At 43.3% G+C, this 17,003-nt stretch overlaps 1 protein-coding gene across 1 annotated transcript; it reads left to right on the top strand.

Moving 5' to 3' along the window:
* The first annotated feature begins 2,886 nt into the window (after positions 1 to 2,886).
* LOC111960604 (protein phosphatase 1A-like) lies at positions 2,887 to 14,470 on the top strand. Its single transcript, XM_023982674.2, has 5 exons — positions 2,887 to 4,998; positions 5,798 to 6,369; positions 13,327 to 13,444; positions 13,676 to 13,790; positions 13,927 to 14,470. Exons 1-5 carry the CDS (start codon positions 4,593 to 4,595, stop codon positions 14,009 to 14,011), a joined length of 1,296 nt encoding a protein of 431 aa, XP_023838442.1. The 5' UTR covers positions 2,887 to 4,592; the 3' UTR covers positions 14,012 to 14,470.
* The last annotated feature ends 2,533 nt before the right edge of the window (positions 14,471 to 17,003 follow it).

The following is a 17,003-nucleotide window of genomic DNA, read 5'->3' as shown; positions in this document are numbered from 1 at the left end:
CACAGACAGACATACTAGGTGATTCGTATAACCCACGTGTGAGACTGCTAGACACAGCAGAAGGGTGCGTTTGTAGATTGTCTTGCGGCGGTAAGCAGCAGCAGCACAGACTGGAGTCCAGCCCGTTGTAGCTCTGGTGTGCTGCCTGAAGCTACTGCTGCCAATCAAATGAAATTCCATTTTATTTGTCACATGCGCCGAATATAACCTGACCGTGAAATGCTTACTTACAAGCCCAACAATGCACAGTTAAGAAAATATTTACTAAATCTATTTTATTTAACCTTTATTTAACTAGGCATAAATAAACTAAAGTAAATATATATATATTAAAATCAAATAGCAATAACGAGGCTATATACAGGGGGTACGGGTACCGAGTCAATGTGCGGGGGTACAGGTTAGTCGAGGTAATTTGTACATGTAGGTAGTAGATAATAAACAGCGAGTAGCAGCAGTGTAAAAACAACGGGGGGGGGGGGTTATAGACTGTATTATGGCTTCGGGGTATAAGCTGTTAAGGGGCTTTTTGGACCTAGACTTTACGCTCCGGTACCGCTTACTGTGCAGTAGCAGAGAGAACAGTCTATGACTTGGGTGACTGGAGTCCTTGACAAGTTTCTGGGCCTTCCTCTGAGTTTCTGGGCCTTCCTCTGAGTGGTCACATAATGTGTCAGCTAAATCATCTTGCTCATGTACATCACTGACTGCACTGACTCACAGTTCAGACTTCGACAATATATAAGGGCGAATTATATGAAATATTGAAGAGAGGTTTTCGGAAAGAGGTTCAAAGTGGTTTTCGGAAATACATTCAGCAATGTAAAATGACATTTGGCCAACTACTACAATTATGGCATGCTCATGTAATGGGATATTAAGAATAGAATGCATTGGATTCCTAATGTTTAATGGATAAATTTACTCACACATTTGGCCAAAACAATTCTCACAATTTTCTCAGTTCCATTGCTAAATATTCAACTGATTTCCAAGAACTGCTCATAAAGGGAAGTTGCAATGGACACATTGGGATTACAATAAGAGGCTACTGTAGCTTTCGCCACTCGCCTTACTTACCTGTGTATCCTGTTAAAAGCTGGGGGATCACTCATCTAGTGGAGCAGGATTACAAAAGCACTGCTGGTGCGATACTGACACACACAGACACACTGATCTTGACAACCAAAACAAACTCCAAATGCATCCAACAAGTTCGTAGAGTCACAAGCTTGACGTGGTCATTGTGTGCTGTGAATATGGGACCAAATACTAAAGCTTTGACTACTTTAATACATAAGTGAATTTGTCCAAATACTTTATAAAATATAAAAACGTATTCAAATAACGGGACTAGATACATTGTAAAGATGACGCTGGGAGTCAGGAGGCGAGTTTAATAATAAAGAACATAGCGCTATACTAAACAAGAGAAACATCTGGACATGAACACAGAACTAATACTGCATGAGGAGTGAGGCTAGGGAGTGCTAGATAAAGGGGGAAGTAATCAGGATAGTGATGAAGTCCAGGTGTGCCTCATGATGGTATGCAAGTGTACGTAATGAGGGTTACCAGGTGTGCGTAATGTTGGGTTTCCAGGACCAATGGCGATCCGCCTGCTTCTTCTGGCGGCGGATGGCACACTGGATCCTCACGTGGGCATAGTTCCAAACCTCTTCTGCACACCTGAACCAATCATCCACCACAGGAGCTTCGGTCTGGCTCGGGGTCCACAGAGCCAGGGCTGACTGGAACACATTGGAAGGGAGTCAGCCCGGTGGAAGAGTGACAAAATAAATTCTGGGTGAACTCCGCCCATGGAATGAATCTGGCCACTCCCCCTGCCGGTTCTGACAGTGACTCCTTAGGAACCTCCCCAGCTCCTAGTTCATCCTCTCCACCTGCCCGTTCGACTGAGGCCGGTATCCGGAAGTGAAGCTGACCGTGACCCCCAGCTTCTCCATGAAAGCTTTTCATACCTGTGACATGAATTGGGGGCACTCAGCAGGGTAGGTAGCAGGCGCGGGTTCCCTCTCCAGAGCCTGGCAGATATCCACATCTACATCCCAAAATACGGGACCAACGATATGGGAGGACGGAGTGGTGGGTTGGAGGGCACTCACAGGACTGGAGACGTTGCCACTCCTGGCCGCAATAGGGACACAGTCCCAGCTGCCTCCGGCAACGTTGCTCTGCCATGGACAGGTGTGACCCTTATCTCCAAAGGTTCAGGCTCTGCCTTAGGACGGCCAAAGGAGGAGGGTGGGGCGAGATGAGGGCGTCAGCACTCCGAAGAAGTTTGTCCAGGCAGATGGCCATGGTGATGAGCGAGTCCAGGGAAAGGTTGTTGTCCAGACACGCCTACTCCATCTGGACCTCCTCGCGCAGTCCTATCCGGAATAGGGTGCGGCGCACCGGCTCATTCCATCCACTGGAGGCTGCCACAGTCTGGAAGGCGAGGGTGTAATCAAGAAGCAGTCTGGGCACCCTGCCAGAGTTGGAGAAGTTGCTCACCTCCCGCACTGCCCTGCGTTGAATGGACGAAGACCGCCCTGAAAGGAGCCATGAACCCCTCGTTGGAACCCAGCTCTTCCTCTCCTCTTTTCCAGACGGCTGTGATCCACTCCAACGCCTGCCCAGTCAGCAGGGAAATGACCGTGGCAACCTTGGACCTCTCAGTGGTGGGGGCGAAATAAAGGGAGCACTGGAGTAGGAAGCCACAGCATTTGGAAGGAGTCCCGTCATACTTGTCCGGGAGGAACAGTTGGGCATCACGGACTGCTGGGTAGGATGGGGGACTGGCTCGCTGGGACAACTCGTGGTAGAAGGTCCTCCGCTATTTGAAGGTGAATCCTCTCGTGTAGTGTCGAGGCCGTGGAGGACACGGAGGACCTCATCCATAGTCGCACCCAGTTGCGCCAGCTGATCGTGGTGTTGGCTGAGTAGGTGTCTCGGTTCGTCGATCGTCTGGAAGATGTCTTTCTCGTCTGCTGCTTCCACATTGAGGCAGTATTCTGTAAAGATGACACTGAGAGTCAAGAAGGGGGTGGTGAGTTTAATAATAAAAACAGTGCGATACAAAACAAGAGCAACATCTGGACATGAACACAGAACTAATAATGCCTGAAGAGTGATGCTAGGGAGTGCTAGGTAAAGGGGGAGTAATCAGGATAGTGATGAAGTCCAGGTGTGCCTCATGATGGTGCGCAGGTGTGTGTAATTATCAGGTATGAAGGGAAGACCCAGACAACATTGAATAAATAATGCTTTAATGTTCCAACAGAGGCAAGTAGTAGACAGGTCAAGGCAGGCAGAGGTCGGTAATCCAGAAGGGGGCAGAGTTACAGGTCGGCAGGCAGGCTCAAGGACAGGCAGAGAGTCAGGACAGGCAAGGGTCAAAACCGGGAGGGCAAGAAAAGAGAGACTAGAAAAAGCAGGAGCTGAGAAACAAAAACCTGGTTGACCCGAACAAACAAGATGAACTGGCAACAGACAGACAGAGAACACAGGTATAAATACACAGGGGATAATGGGGAAGATGGGCGACACAATCACAAGGACAAGGGAAACAGATCAGGATGTGAAAGTAATGAGGGTTGCCAGGTGCACGTAATGATTGGTTGCCAGGACCGGTGGTTAGTCAACCTGCAACATCTAGTGCCAGAGCAAGAGTAGACATACATAAAGTGTATTTATGAAAATAACCTCAAATTAAAGGTGACATTCTGTACTGTCACCTCATCTGAAACATTTGATCTCATATCCAAATGTACACTTTTTAGCTTCACTGTCCAAATAAATACAGAGGGGAGTGTATGTGTAGGTTACTTACTCATTCACTTCCTTATCTGACCACCAGCGGGTCCCATCCCCAACCTAAACCCATAACTCAACCTATAACAGGCTCTATAGATAGCTGGATCAGCTATCTGTCCAGCGTGCTGCTATGAAACGCTGACAGGCTCATCATCCATACTGTACATTCGGTCATGCAGTGCTAATCTAAGATCCCTCGCAGGTTGGAGATTAACTAGATGCATTAAGAGAGAGAGAGAGAGAGAGAGAGAGAGAGAGAGAGAGAGAGAGAGAGAGAGAGGGAGAGAGAAAGAGAGAGAGGGAGAGAGAGAGACAAGGGAGGAGTGATCATGCGGAGGGATAATGCAACAGAAATAGATACAGGCCAATAGCATCACAATGCAAACACTGCCCAGGGACAGGAGAGAAAGAGGGGGAGAAAGACAGAGAAGGAGATAGAGAGGGCACCATACAGCCACATACAGTGCACATAAAGACATTGAGACAAATGCTAGGAATCCAGAAACCACGCCAACAAGCCAGGTTTACAAAGACAAGGATGGCCACAGCGATTTCTGCCCGTATCTAGTGAAGCCCACCTAACCTCTGAAGCCCACCTAAACACTACTCTACAGACCAGAGTCGACACATTTTCCACCTGCTCAGCGTGTCCAGCTAAACTCACTCCCCTAGACCTGCTGCGTGGGAGACAGACTGGGAGAAGGAGGAGAGAGGGGAAGAGGAAGACCAGCGGCAGGTCAGGAAAGAGACTCGAGCGGCGCCTCCGAGGAGCCATGAGGACGGCCAGGCGGGCCAGCACCGTGGAGGTGCCCTCGTTCCTCCGCCAGCTAGCCAAGGAGACAGAGAAGATGGTCACCTTCTTCTTTAAGGGAGGGCAGAGAGATGTCCAGGAGGGGAGCGAAGAGGACTTCAGTGATGAGGATAACGGGCCAAGCGTCTACCTGGACCGGCCCATCGTGGAGAAACACGCGACCGAGGGGGGGTCTCAGTGGGGGTTGAGCTATGCAACGGCCAGCATGCAGGGCTGGAGGGCGCAGATGGAGGACGCCCACGCCTGCATGCCGGAGATGGGAGGGGAGCTGGCGGAGTGGGGCTACTATGCAGTGTTTGATGGACACGCTGGCAACACGGTGGCACAGTACTGCTCCCGCAACCTGCTGCAACACATCCTCGCTACAGGTACCAAATTGGGCCGCGCACTTTGACCAACTGATTTATAATCATTGTAGGCAGTCTAGTTTATTTTCACTTGGAAGGAATATGTGGGCAAGTAGGGAAGCATTTTACAACACCTGTTTCCGGTGTGTGTTCCACAGACATAGCTACAGACAGATATTGTTTGATAGATCAATGAACTACTTCTTTGTCTTAGGCATGGGTGTCTTCCATTGGAGCAATGACAACCTGTGCAGTAGGCTTTGTGTATGGTGTTCTTGATCTAAAGTTGTAACTTGAACACCAAAGACAATATCACTCTTGGTTTTATGTATCATTCCTAAACATTAACATGGTAGCACAACATGGCTGACAGCTGTTGTTGTTGAAAACCTCTTGATCCTTGTTCTTGGCCCGAAGTATGAGATACTAAATCTGACACTTGTGCCTACAGTGTCTGCTATTTAACTCAAGACAAACTTTAATCCTAACCTACAATGCTTGAGTTAATCAATTAATACCACAAGCAAGACAGACTGACAGTGACCTCAGAGGACTACAACATCGTGACCTGAGCTCTGAGATTTGGGCACTGTCAGGGCACCAACAGTGGGCATTTGTCCCTTGGAACCAAGCTAGCAAGGCTGGGGGTCAAATAATTGTATTGTAACTATGTGTAGTTACCCTGTAGTTGGCCCCACTGTAGTTAACTTCTGTGTGTCGATTTTAGGCAGAGCGACCTGATATGAATTAGAACCAAATTATGTGTATTTGTCACCTATAGACCAGGTCGTTAACCCGTATTGATCTCTCCTGCCTCCAGGGCGCATAAAGGCAGAGGAGGACCCTGAGGACGTGAAGGAGGGAATCGTCGAGGGCTTCCTGGCCATTGACAGCCACATGCACACGCTGACGCGCGAGGAATGCTGGGAGCGCAGCGGCTCCACGGCGGCCGCCGTCATGCTCTCGCCGCAATACGTCTACTTCGTCAACTGTGGCGACTCGCGGACGCTCCTCTGCCGTGACGGCCACGTCATCTTCTACACGGAGGACCACAAGCCCGTCAACCCCAGGGAGAAGGAGCGAATACAGAACGCAGGCGGCTCGGTGACCCAGCATAGGGTGAACGGCTCCCTGGCCATGTCCAGGTCCCTGGGAGACTTTGACTTTAAGGAGGTGGGGTGGAGGTCCCAGACTGAGCAGCTGGTTTCCCCAGAGCCAGAGGTGTATGAGCTGGAGAGGTCCCCGCAAGACGAGTTCCTCATAGTGGCTTGTGACGGCGTGTGGGACGCCATCGGCAACGAGGATCTGTGTGCGTTCGTCCGCAGCCGCCTGCAGGTGTGCAATGACCTGAGGGAGATCTGCAACCAGGTCATTGACCTCTGCCTCTATAAGGTCAGTGTGTAAATGATCAGATCACATTACGTGCAGAATCACAATTATCCTAAACCTCTGCCTCCTCTATATGGGTACATATGCAGGACCAGAGTATAAACTTGAAAAAGGGTACAATCACACTCACTAATTGCCAAAGTGAGTAAATTGCAATGATAACTGGACATTGTATGGAAAGTCAGAAGGTGCCGGGGCTGAGAGGGTTTAGAGGACTTTGGCAGTATCTTCGGGCAATGATATCATCCCAAGGTCTTGGCTGTCCTCTCCCCTCCTGTTGTCTTGGAGACTTATACTCAATGTTCAGATCAGTCAGAGGATTTAACAGCAGGACACAGCCAGGTCGGTACAGCCAGGTGACTTACACTGCACTGCAAGGAGTCTGCTCCATAGCCAATGGCCATTTTCTAAATACAGGCTAAATGTTTTTTTGTTTTTTTATCAGGGTGTCATACTGAGACCAAGGTCTATTTTACAGATGAGCCCTGAATTACATACATTACAGAAAATACACGCATCAAAATATAAATGCAAAATGCATGAAGAAAGAGAAACACGGTCATAAAAAACAAACACATTCATCAGTAATAAGATCCTACATCAGCTTTATGAATTTCCCTAGAGGCACCCAAAAAATCTAATTTAAGGACATTTTGAAGATTCTTCCACAAACAAGGTGCAAGAAAACTAAAAGCTGATTTACCTAACTCAGTATAGACCAAAGGAATTTCCAGAGTTAGCCATCCCTGAGACCAGATGTGGTAACTCGTATGTCTAAAGTTTAGTAAAGATGTTAACCTCTTTGGGCTAGGGGGCAGTATTTTGATGTCCGGATGAAAAGTGTGCCCAAAGTAAACTGCCTGTCACTCAGGCCCAGAGGCTATGATATGCATATAATTGGTAGATTTGGATAGACAACACTCTAGAGTTTCTAAAACTGTTAAATTAATGTCGGTGAGTATAACAGAACTGATATGGCAGGCGAAACCACAAGGACAAAGCATCCCAAAAAAAAAAGATTCCGCCTTCCACTGATTTCAATGGCTGTCACTTTTATTACAAGGCGAAATCCTCCCAAATTGCAGTTCCTAGGGCTTCCACTAGATGTCAACAGTCTTTAGAAAGAGTTTCATGCTGTTTTTTTGAAAAAATTGTAGTTTTTCTAGGTGGCTCCCATTTTGTCTGTAGTGTTTTCCATGCGCATGGACAAGAGCGAGTTCTTTTTGTTTATCTCCGGTAAAGACAATAACGATTCTCCGTCTTAAATTTTATCGTTTATTTACATATTAGGGCACCTAAGGTTTGATTATAAACGTTGTTTGACTTGTTTGGAAAAGTTTATTAGTAACGTTTGGGATTCATTTTGTATGCATTTTGATGGAGGGAAACCGGTGGATTATTGACTGAAGGGCGCCAGCTAAACTGAATTTTTATGGATATAAAGAAGGACTTTATCGAACAAAAGGACCATTTGTAATGTAGCTGGGACCTTTTGGAGTGCCAACAGAAGAAGATCTTCAAAGGTAAGGCATAAATTATATCGCTATTTCTGACTTTCTTGTCGCAACTGCCTGGTTGAAATATGGGCTTCATGTTTTTGTATGCGGGGCCCTGTCCTCAGATAATCGCATGGTAAGCTTTCGCTGTAAAGCCTTTTTGATATCTGACACCGCGGCTGGATTAACAAGAAGTTAAGCTTTATTTTGATGTACTACCCTTGTATTTATATGAATGTTAAATATTTTTATTTCTGTAGTTTGAATTTGGCGCTCTGCAATTTCACCGGATGTTGTCAAATCCCGCTAAAGGGATTTGATCCCTACTAACTCATCAATATTATTTTTAAATGACAGCCTTTCATCTACCCAGATGCCCAGATATTTATAAGCAGGGTCATGACCAAGATGGACACCATTACATATTCTAAAATCATCAGACTTATTTTATGCACTCTATACTCTTAGAAAAAAAGGATTGCAAAAGGGTTCTTCGGCTGTCCCCATAGGATAACCCTTTTTGGTTCCAGGTAGAACCTTTTTTGGTTCCTGGAAGAACTAAAGCTGCTGCGGTGACCGTATTACCACCACACCAGAGGTCACGAGTCATGAAGGCAGTCAAATTCAACATGACCGTTTAGTCATGGTAATTAGGCTTCTCCAAGCTCTGATGCTGCTGATGGTCATTAGTAGCCTACCAAACTTGCTAACTGCCTGGTACTCAGCACTCTATTGTTCCTCTAATCACTCTGACATCAATGCAAATTGAGAATCGAAAATCTAATCAAACACTTCATGAGAGCCCATGTTGAACAATATTTCTAAAGGCTATGCAATTGCACGAGAAAACAGAGTGATTGCCTCTAAAAAGAGGAGGATTCCATCAGATTTCTATAGGCTAGGCCTACTATATTTACTTCTCAACTTCCCTAATATTGAGCACATTGCTTATCTTTACAACAGGAGTATAGCCTACTTGGCTGGCATGAAAATGAACCAAGGGGAAAGCATCCTCCATTCACTATTTAAGTGCATAGATGACATGTATTTTTTCCCCTGCCCCTGTTTCGAGACAGGTGCATGATAATGGTCCATTCTAAATAAAAAATGTCACACATATTATTTAGTATATGTAAAGAAAATTAAATCAAGAATAGTCTGATGGGTAACAATATTAGCCTCTCACTTCTGAATTATATATTTTCACCCAGCATAAGGCAAGAAACAATGCCTTTTTTTGCAACTTTTTCAAATCATAGTCACACACCTCATGTAGCCTAGCCCAAATGCCTATATGCCTTGATAAGGTTTGTATCACAACTAGTGGCCAAATAACTTATTAAAATTAAGCACATTAATACGCTTTACGAGGGGTAAAGAGCCTAACTGGCATGCATAAGCAGCGCGTGCGTTTCAAGTTTGGGGAAGATCATTTTCACCATAAAAATACACCTTTACAATAAAAGCATTACATGCATAATCACATTTGCGGTCACTTTTGATAATGGTGTTTTCCCACTAATGGAACATTTGTGCTTACAGCCTACTGCCATGTGTGAAATGTACCTAGAGTGTGCAAAGCTATCATCAAGGCAAAGGGTGGCTATTTGAAGAATCTCAAATATAAAATATATTTTGATTTGTTTAACACTTTTTTGGTTACTACATGATTCTGTATGTTTTATTTCATCGTCTTGATGTCTTCACTATTATTCTACAATGTAAAAAATAATACAAATAAAGAAAAACCCTTGAATGAGTAGGTGTTCTAAAACTTGACCGGTAGTGTAGGAATACCTATTTATTAGGTTTACCGCAGAATAGCTGCATATGCACACTCCCTCAAATTGTTTGGAGAAAATATACTTTCTATTTAATTCAGCTTTGTTCAATTGTATTCTTCATACTATAAAATAATATAAAATAATGCCACGGAATTCTAAGCAAATCTTGTCTGCTAAATGAACTAGTGTAGCCCACAGCTGTTTGGCATAGCCAGATCAGGACCTAACACAAGGACAATTCAGAGTATGCTATTCTGTTATTCTTAAATAGACTACATTTTCTTCATAGCTGTAACGGCTTTCGTCCTCTTCGTCTGAGGAGGAGTAGGAAATATCGGATCAATGTGCAGCGTGGTACGTATCCATAATATATTTTAATTAGAATGAATACAAAAAGAAGAGAATCAAAATGAAAACCGAAACAGTCCCGAATGGTGCAAACACTGAAACGGAAAACAACTACCCACAACCCCTAGTGGGAAAACAGGCTACTTAAGTATGATTCTCAATCAGAGACAACGATCAACAGCTGCCTCTGATTGAGAACCATACTAGGCCAAACACAGAAATAAAACACAGAACAAAACATAGAAAAACAACAGAATGCCCACCCCAACCAAACTAAAATAAAGACAAAAAGGAACTAAGGTCAGAACGTGACAATAGCATGTTTCTTTAGACCTGTCTAAAATAAATAATGGATTTATTGTGAAGGCGTAGGCTATGTTAAATGGATTTATTAGACTTTTTAAAATGTAGATGTTCCAAAGTTCTGCATTAGTGGCTTGTGGAAGCCAGGAGATGCTAAATGTGTTTATGTTCATTAACGGTCAATTACCGTGACACCGACAGTTATTTGCTTGGCAATCACCGCTTGACAAAATTTTGTGACCGCCACAGCCCTAGGTAGAACTCTTTTGGGTTTCATGTAGAACCCTCTGTGTAAAAGGCTCTACCTGGAACCAAAAAGGGGTTTTCAAAGGGTTCTCCTATGGGGACGGCCGAAGAACCCTTTACACAGATTGCACCTTTTTTTCTAATAGTGTAGAGAACAATATATACTTCGTTTAACCTGCATTGAATACACATTTTTAGGTCAATAAAGTTTTTCTGTAATACAATGAAGGCAGACTGTAGTTCAGATAGAGCCTGGTCAACCGTGGGGGCAATAGCATACACAACAGTATCATCGGCATACAGTGCGGGTTAAACTTTTGTTACAGACAAGTCGATATTGTTAACGTACACAGTAAGAAGTACAGGACCCAGAACCTACACCTGCGGGACACCTTTCGTAATATCCAGAAAACCTGATTTAACACCATCAGTAGATACACATTGAGTTCTATCTGTCAAGTAATTTTTAAACCAGTTATGTGCAGCCTGGTCTAGGCCAGGAAATCCTCAGAGTTAGCCGTGAGTGATCAACAGTATCAAAAGCCTTTGACAGGTCAATGAAGAGGGCAGCACAATGTTGCCTTTTATCCATATCTGTAACGGCAGTCTATCTCTTCCTCCTCTTCGGACGAGGAGACGCGAGAAGGATCGGAGGACCAATGTACAGCGTGGTAAGTTTCCATGATTTTAATATCCACGAAAACAAGATACAATACAAAATAACAAAAGAACTAACCGTAACAGTCCCGTGTGGCACAAACACTGACACAGGAAACAAACACCCACAAACCAAACGTGAAACCCAGACTGCCTAAGTATGATTCTCAATCAGGGACAACGATTGACAGCTGCCTCTGATTGAGAATCATACCAGGCCGAACACAAAACCCCAACATAGAAAAACACACATAGACAACCCACCCCAACTCACGCCCTGACCATACTAAATGAATACAAAACAAGGGAAATAAGGTCAGGAACGTGACAATATCATTTATAACTTGAGATGCAGCGGAGATAATGCTATGACCTGGTCTAAAACTAATGTACATAATAGAATATATTTCAAAGATAAGAAAGAACAGAATGAATCAAGGATTCTAATGTGTTAGCTAGGCAAGAAAGTTTAGAAATAGGGTCAGAATTATTTAGGCCACAAGGGTCACCACCTTTGTGAAGGGGGAGTACATGATGGCAGTCAGCACTGGACAGGGTGTGTGTTGAAGGGCCTACATAATTACATACCTAATGTACCAAGCATCATGTAAGCAGTTATCTTATTCAGGTCCGCTTATGCTGGTTAGGAATTACAATGGTACGTCTTAACACTGGCACGACCTGCACCTGTCCTCTAAATAGCAGGATTATGAAAGGGAGCTATAGAGAGAGGGAGAGAAGGACAGAGGTGAGGGCAACACAGTGAAGGATTATGGGTGAGTGTGTGTTAGCTAGGCCTATTAACCTGGCCAAGAAGAGTGTCACTTTACCAATGGCAACAGAACAGGCTTGCCTCATTTGAATCTGTACTTAAGCTAGATGGGTTGTGTTGTAGCACACAGTGCACCTAACTTCTCAGCTATGTGACATGAGATCACAATAACCAATTAGTCCCCATAGAGATCCTATTAAATTACTAGAAGGCCTATGTCATGATCCCTCAAAGTTTCAGAATGGGGTGGAAATGGCAGCCATCTTGGTCAGGGAGAAATCCAGAACCAAATTGGAATGAATGGCAGTAGAGGCAAAGGTGATGCATTTCCTGCTTTTACTTATGCAGGAATATAAAAGTAAGGCATGTGATGTATCAGAAATTGTGTCGTAGAATTATAGTGAAGCTAAAATATTGTCATATAACAATGAATACAGTTTATACAGTTTTATAAATACAGGTTTATTAATAGCCTCTAAAATATATGTAAAAAGACAAATGTCCCAGATTTAGGAGGTGCTATTATATGATACAAGATCAGTACTTCTTGCATTTCCTCATCAACTGATTTGAACCAGTGTATGGCTGTGGATTGACAGCATTGTTTGAATGGAATTTTGGCATATTAATTAATGGAATCACTCCTGTAAAACTGGCTTGCTAGCTAGCTAACACAAATACAGTGCAGAGAAATGATTCACATTCATTGTTTTACACAATATCTTATCACAGCACTGGCAAACCATGGCTGAATTTTCGGACCATCATTACATTTTAGCCATTTAGTATGCACAGTGACTTAAAGGAGAAGCTTCATATGAAGATTCATGTCCATTCTGGTATACTAATTCCTAATTCTACATCCCATTGTTCCATTGTGACCTGTTTCCAAAATTCACATTTCTGCTTTCTGTCAGTACACAATTATGACAGCACAATATCCTTCCGCCTGTAGTGTCATGTGAAAATCTTCCCAGGTGAGTCACTCCCTGTTCTTCCCAGAAGACACTCTGAGACTTCATAGTCCTGCTCTCCATTGTGATGTCATAATGACACTTGTTTTCTTCGCTGTTTACGTTATCATTAAGCAAGCAAAGAATATTCCTCATCATCGTATTATTCCTCAAGTAAACTTCAATATCAATAACGGCAGCTTTATGTTAGCATTCTCAATGTTAGCTTCTCAACTTTTGGGGTAACAAAGGACATTATTGAAATGAATCATACGCCAACAAACAATGTTTCCTATTCATATAAAATATTGACTGATGCTGCTGTTACAAGAGCTCATAGAATTGTGCCTCTATCAAGCAAAGGCATCATTCCTGCACTCCCTCTTTGTCGCCTCCTACAGGGTAGTTTGGATAACATGAGCATCATCATCGTGACCTTCCCTGGCGCACCCCAGGTGTCACAAGAGGCCCTACAACAAGAGGCCGAGCTAGAGACACTCCTCGAGGCCAAAGTGGAAGGTAGGTCTTTCGATGGGCTTTTGATTTGCGATTAAGGTTACTATGCAGCTGTAAACCATCTTGGCTTGATCTCACTCACAATAGGCTTTCATATTAATATGACATCACATCAAAATTAAACTTGATAACAATAACAAAAACTCTGAGACAATGGCAGCTTAATTCTCTCCTCTGAGGACAGTGACCGATCATTACATAACTCACTCCCTTTCTCTCTATCTGTGTGTGTAGAGATTGTAAATTTGCTAAGGTCGCAGGACAAGGACCCTGACCTGCTGTATGTGATGAAGTTTCTGGTCTCTGAGGACATACCTGGCCTGCCACCAGGGGGAGGAGTCACCAGCAAGTAAGTCACTCACTCACAACTCATCATTCAGAGTTCAAAAAGCGACAGAGGCCTACATGTGTGTGAATGAATAGGAGTAATTTGTAATATGAAATGTTCATAATTTGTCATAACTCATTCTCTTTTTCCTTTGCAGAAGAGACTGTGTCATCTCTGCGTATCAGAAGTTTGTAACGCCCTCCAGATCTCTGGAACCAATGGTAGGAGACGACCAAACATAGGTCACACACTCTTGCACCATGTCTCGCTAAACACATCAGTGCAAACTGGACTACAAAGTAACTAAGTTACTGTTTTTCACTGACACATCATTGACTTGTCGCATTCCAGGACATCGGAGAATTTGAAAAGTCCAACTAGTCGTTTCCATGTAAATGTATTCTTTAGCCTCACGTATCCATGGTGACCAATTCCAACTGGGGACTCTTTTCATCTGAGGAATCAGCCAATGGCTAAATAAAGAAATATGGTGGGAGGTGGTTTGACCTGGGCCTGCCCTTAGCCAATCATCTCTTCTCTGTTCCTCATGTACACTGTCTATCAACAAGTCTACTGTATCTTTAGAAAATATCAAATAGTTGGCATTTTCCAGTAAGGGAAGAATTACACACGATTCGACAGTACAATAGATTACTATGAGAATTGGGGCAATAAATGAATGAAATAAAATTACATTCTGTGAACAATTTTGTCCTGTTGTTTTTGATGGAGCGGAGTGAGTTATTACTCCTAAAATGTTTGATTACCACCCAATTACAGCCTTCAGACTGATAGATACAGCACTACAGGGTTAGACTAAGGACCAAGGGAGAAGAAGACAACACAGGTCCATAACCAACCATTGATGTCGTTCCACAACTGTCTTTTGGCCAGTTGTATGTATCTTAACCAGGGGTGTCAAACTCATTCCATGGAGAGCCTAGTGTATGCTGTTTTTAGTTTTTTCCCTTTCAATTAAGACCTAGACAACCAGGTGATATGATTTCCTTACTAATCAGTGGCCTTAATTCATCGATCAAATACAAGGGAGGGGCAAAAACCCACTGACACTCGGGCCTCCGTGAAATGAGTTTGACACGTGATCTAAACCATATGACTCTTGTTTGCACATGCATGTCTGGGTGTGACAAATGTGAGAGAGGCAAGATAGGGTAGGGTATTCCTATTTTTAAATGTATTAATGTTATTAATTCAAAGGGTAAGCCGAAATATATATTTTTCTTTCACTCATATAGGGAAATTGCGTCAGGCAGTGGCGACCCGTCATTCAGGGCAGGTCATTTTGGTATTTCATACGTGTCACACATCAGTTTGCAAACAGTGTAAAAAAAATAAAAAATAAATGCCATTGAGTTAATAAAGCCGCATACAAACATGGTCTCTTTTATGTTTTCTTGAGTAAGGCAGCTCCAAAATGCAGGTGTTTCAGCCTAGCTCAGTGCTTTCTGTGGTGGTGGGGCAGCCAGCGGAAAATACAGAGCATTGCGCCTGATTGGCTCCGTTTTCTGTCATGATTGGCTCAGTTTTCTGTCACTCATGGGACAGAACGTCATCCCCAATTCTAAGGTTAGAGCTCAAAAAATGTTGCACCTTTGGGTTCTGCCATATATTTATATTAGAGGTGCCCATCCAAGAAGGCTCAAGGTCATTGGTCACAGATAGAATGACATCAAATCATGTTATAGCCACAGTAGCTTTGATTGGACTGATCATGTCAACATCATACTTCAAAAATAAAGACGACAATCAAAACCTTTTTCAATCGTTGTCATATGAAGAGAAATTATAGATAAAACGTATCGGTGCTCACTGGCAATTGGACATAAACATTACACAACAAGTTGGAAATAGCAAATTCAACAATGAGTGGTTTGGGAAGGAATCAGTGGCTAACTGCAAGTTTAAGACACCTGGGAACTCGGGGAAAACGAGCTACGACTAGGAAAATACGTGTTGAATGACTGTTCAAAACGTAGTAGTAAATCCGGCATCTTTCTCTTTTATGATAAAATTTGCCCACGAAGGACCGCCGTGCCACTTTCCTGTTCAAGCACATCACAAAGTGAGTCAAACAATGTCTTATGCTGCTTCATAAATTATATAGGATGCCAGAGAGATGTATACTGTAGCTAAAGTACAACTAAGTGTATGTTGTGAAGTAAGCTGTTGGTAGCCCATGTGCCTCATCCTAATAATTTGGTCTATTTTCACCAACGCGGTATTGTAAACACATCGTTCGTGGCCGGTGTGTGTTTGTTTGCCTATAACCTGTTTTAGAGAAATGTAATCATTGAATATTGTAAGAGCTTTCATTGTCTGCTTATATGTAAGAACGGCCTATGTTCTGAATTCTGTCACTGTACATTTCAAAAGTGCTGAACAAATAGTTATATTGACTAAGTCTATCGTCTCTCGCTCATTAATGTCTTAATCGAAATTATGGATTGCCTCTTATCCGCTTGTCGTCCCCTTATGCCATAGTTTGTACATCTCAATTGTCAGTAGAAACCACATTTGTTGAAGCAAGTCAGCCATATCAGCTATGTTTTTTTTTAAAGGCAGTAAATGAGGCTGAATGAACTGTAGCAGTGGTAAGGTGTTGGGACTGCTGTAGGCCCACCGAGGTAAAGAAAGTTTCCGGTTGGATATTCAACGGATATTCACCTGTAGTTTTGTCCACCAACAGCAGTTAGGGACCGTCAACATAGTGACAAATCTAATTTTTCAAATTTCAATAGCTCTTTAACCATTACTCCTAAAACGTACAAAACTGGTTGTAGCTAACCTGATGACACAGACACAAGTTGCACACACTTGTTTTTGTCGATTTACATCTCGCACTATTTTAAATTAGCTATTTACATTTTTGAATTTCAATAGCTCTTTGGTCATGTGACCTACTGACTTCAAACAAGGTTCAGAATGTCCACTGACTACCCTTATATAGTCGGTGGACTATAGTTATTCCATTGTACTGGATCTAATACATATTAGCATTTTACATACATTCATAAGCGTAATCATTTTTTATGACATACTGTGAAAAACTCTCTTGGCTGCTGGCTCTGTCACTTTCAGACATGCGCAGAGCAGACTTGAACCACAGGGGTTCTCTGTACAGAGAGAGTAATCCAAAAGGCACAGACACACCCCTTGACTTTCAATTGGCACCCTTGACCTGTATGTATTCTCTCCTGATTGGTCTCCGTGGTG

The sequence above is a fragment of the Salvelinus sp. IW2-2015 genome, linkage group LG4p, assembly GCF_002910315.2.
Source record: "Salvelinus sp. IW2-2015 linkage group LG4p, ASM291031v2, whole genome shotgun sequence".
In the NCBI taxonomy this organism is placed as follows: domain Eukaryota; kingdom Metazoa; phylum Chordata; class Actinopteri; order Salmoniformes; family Salmonidae; genus Salvelinus; species Salvelinus sp. IW2-2015.
Note: the sequence above shows the minus strand (reverse complement) of the source record. Positions and strands in the feature narration are given on the sequence as shown.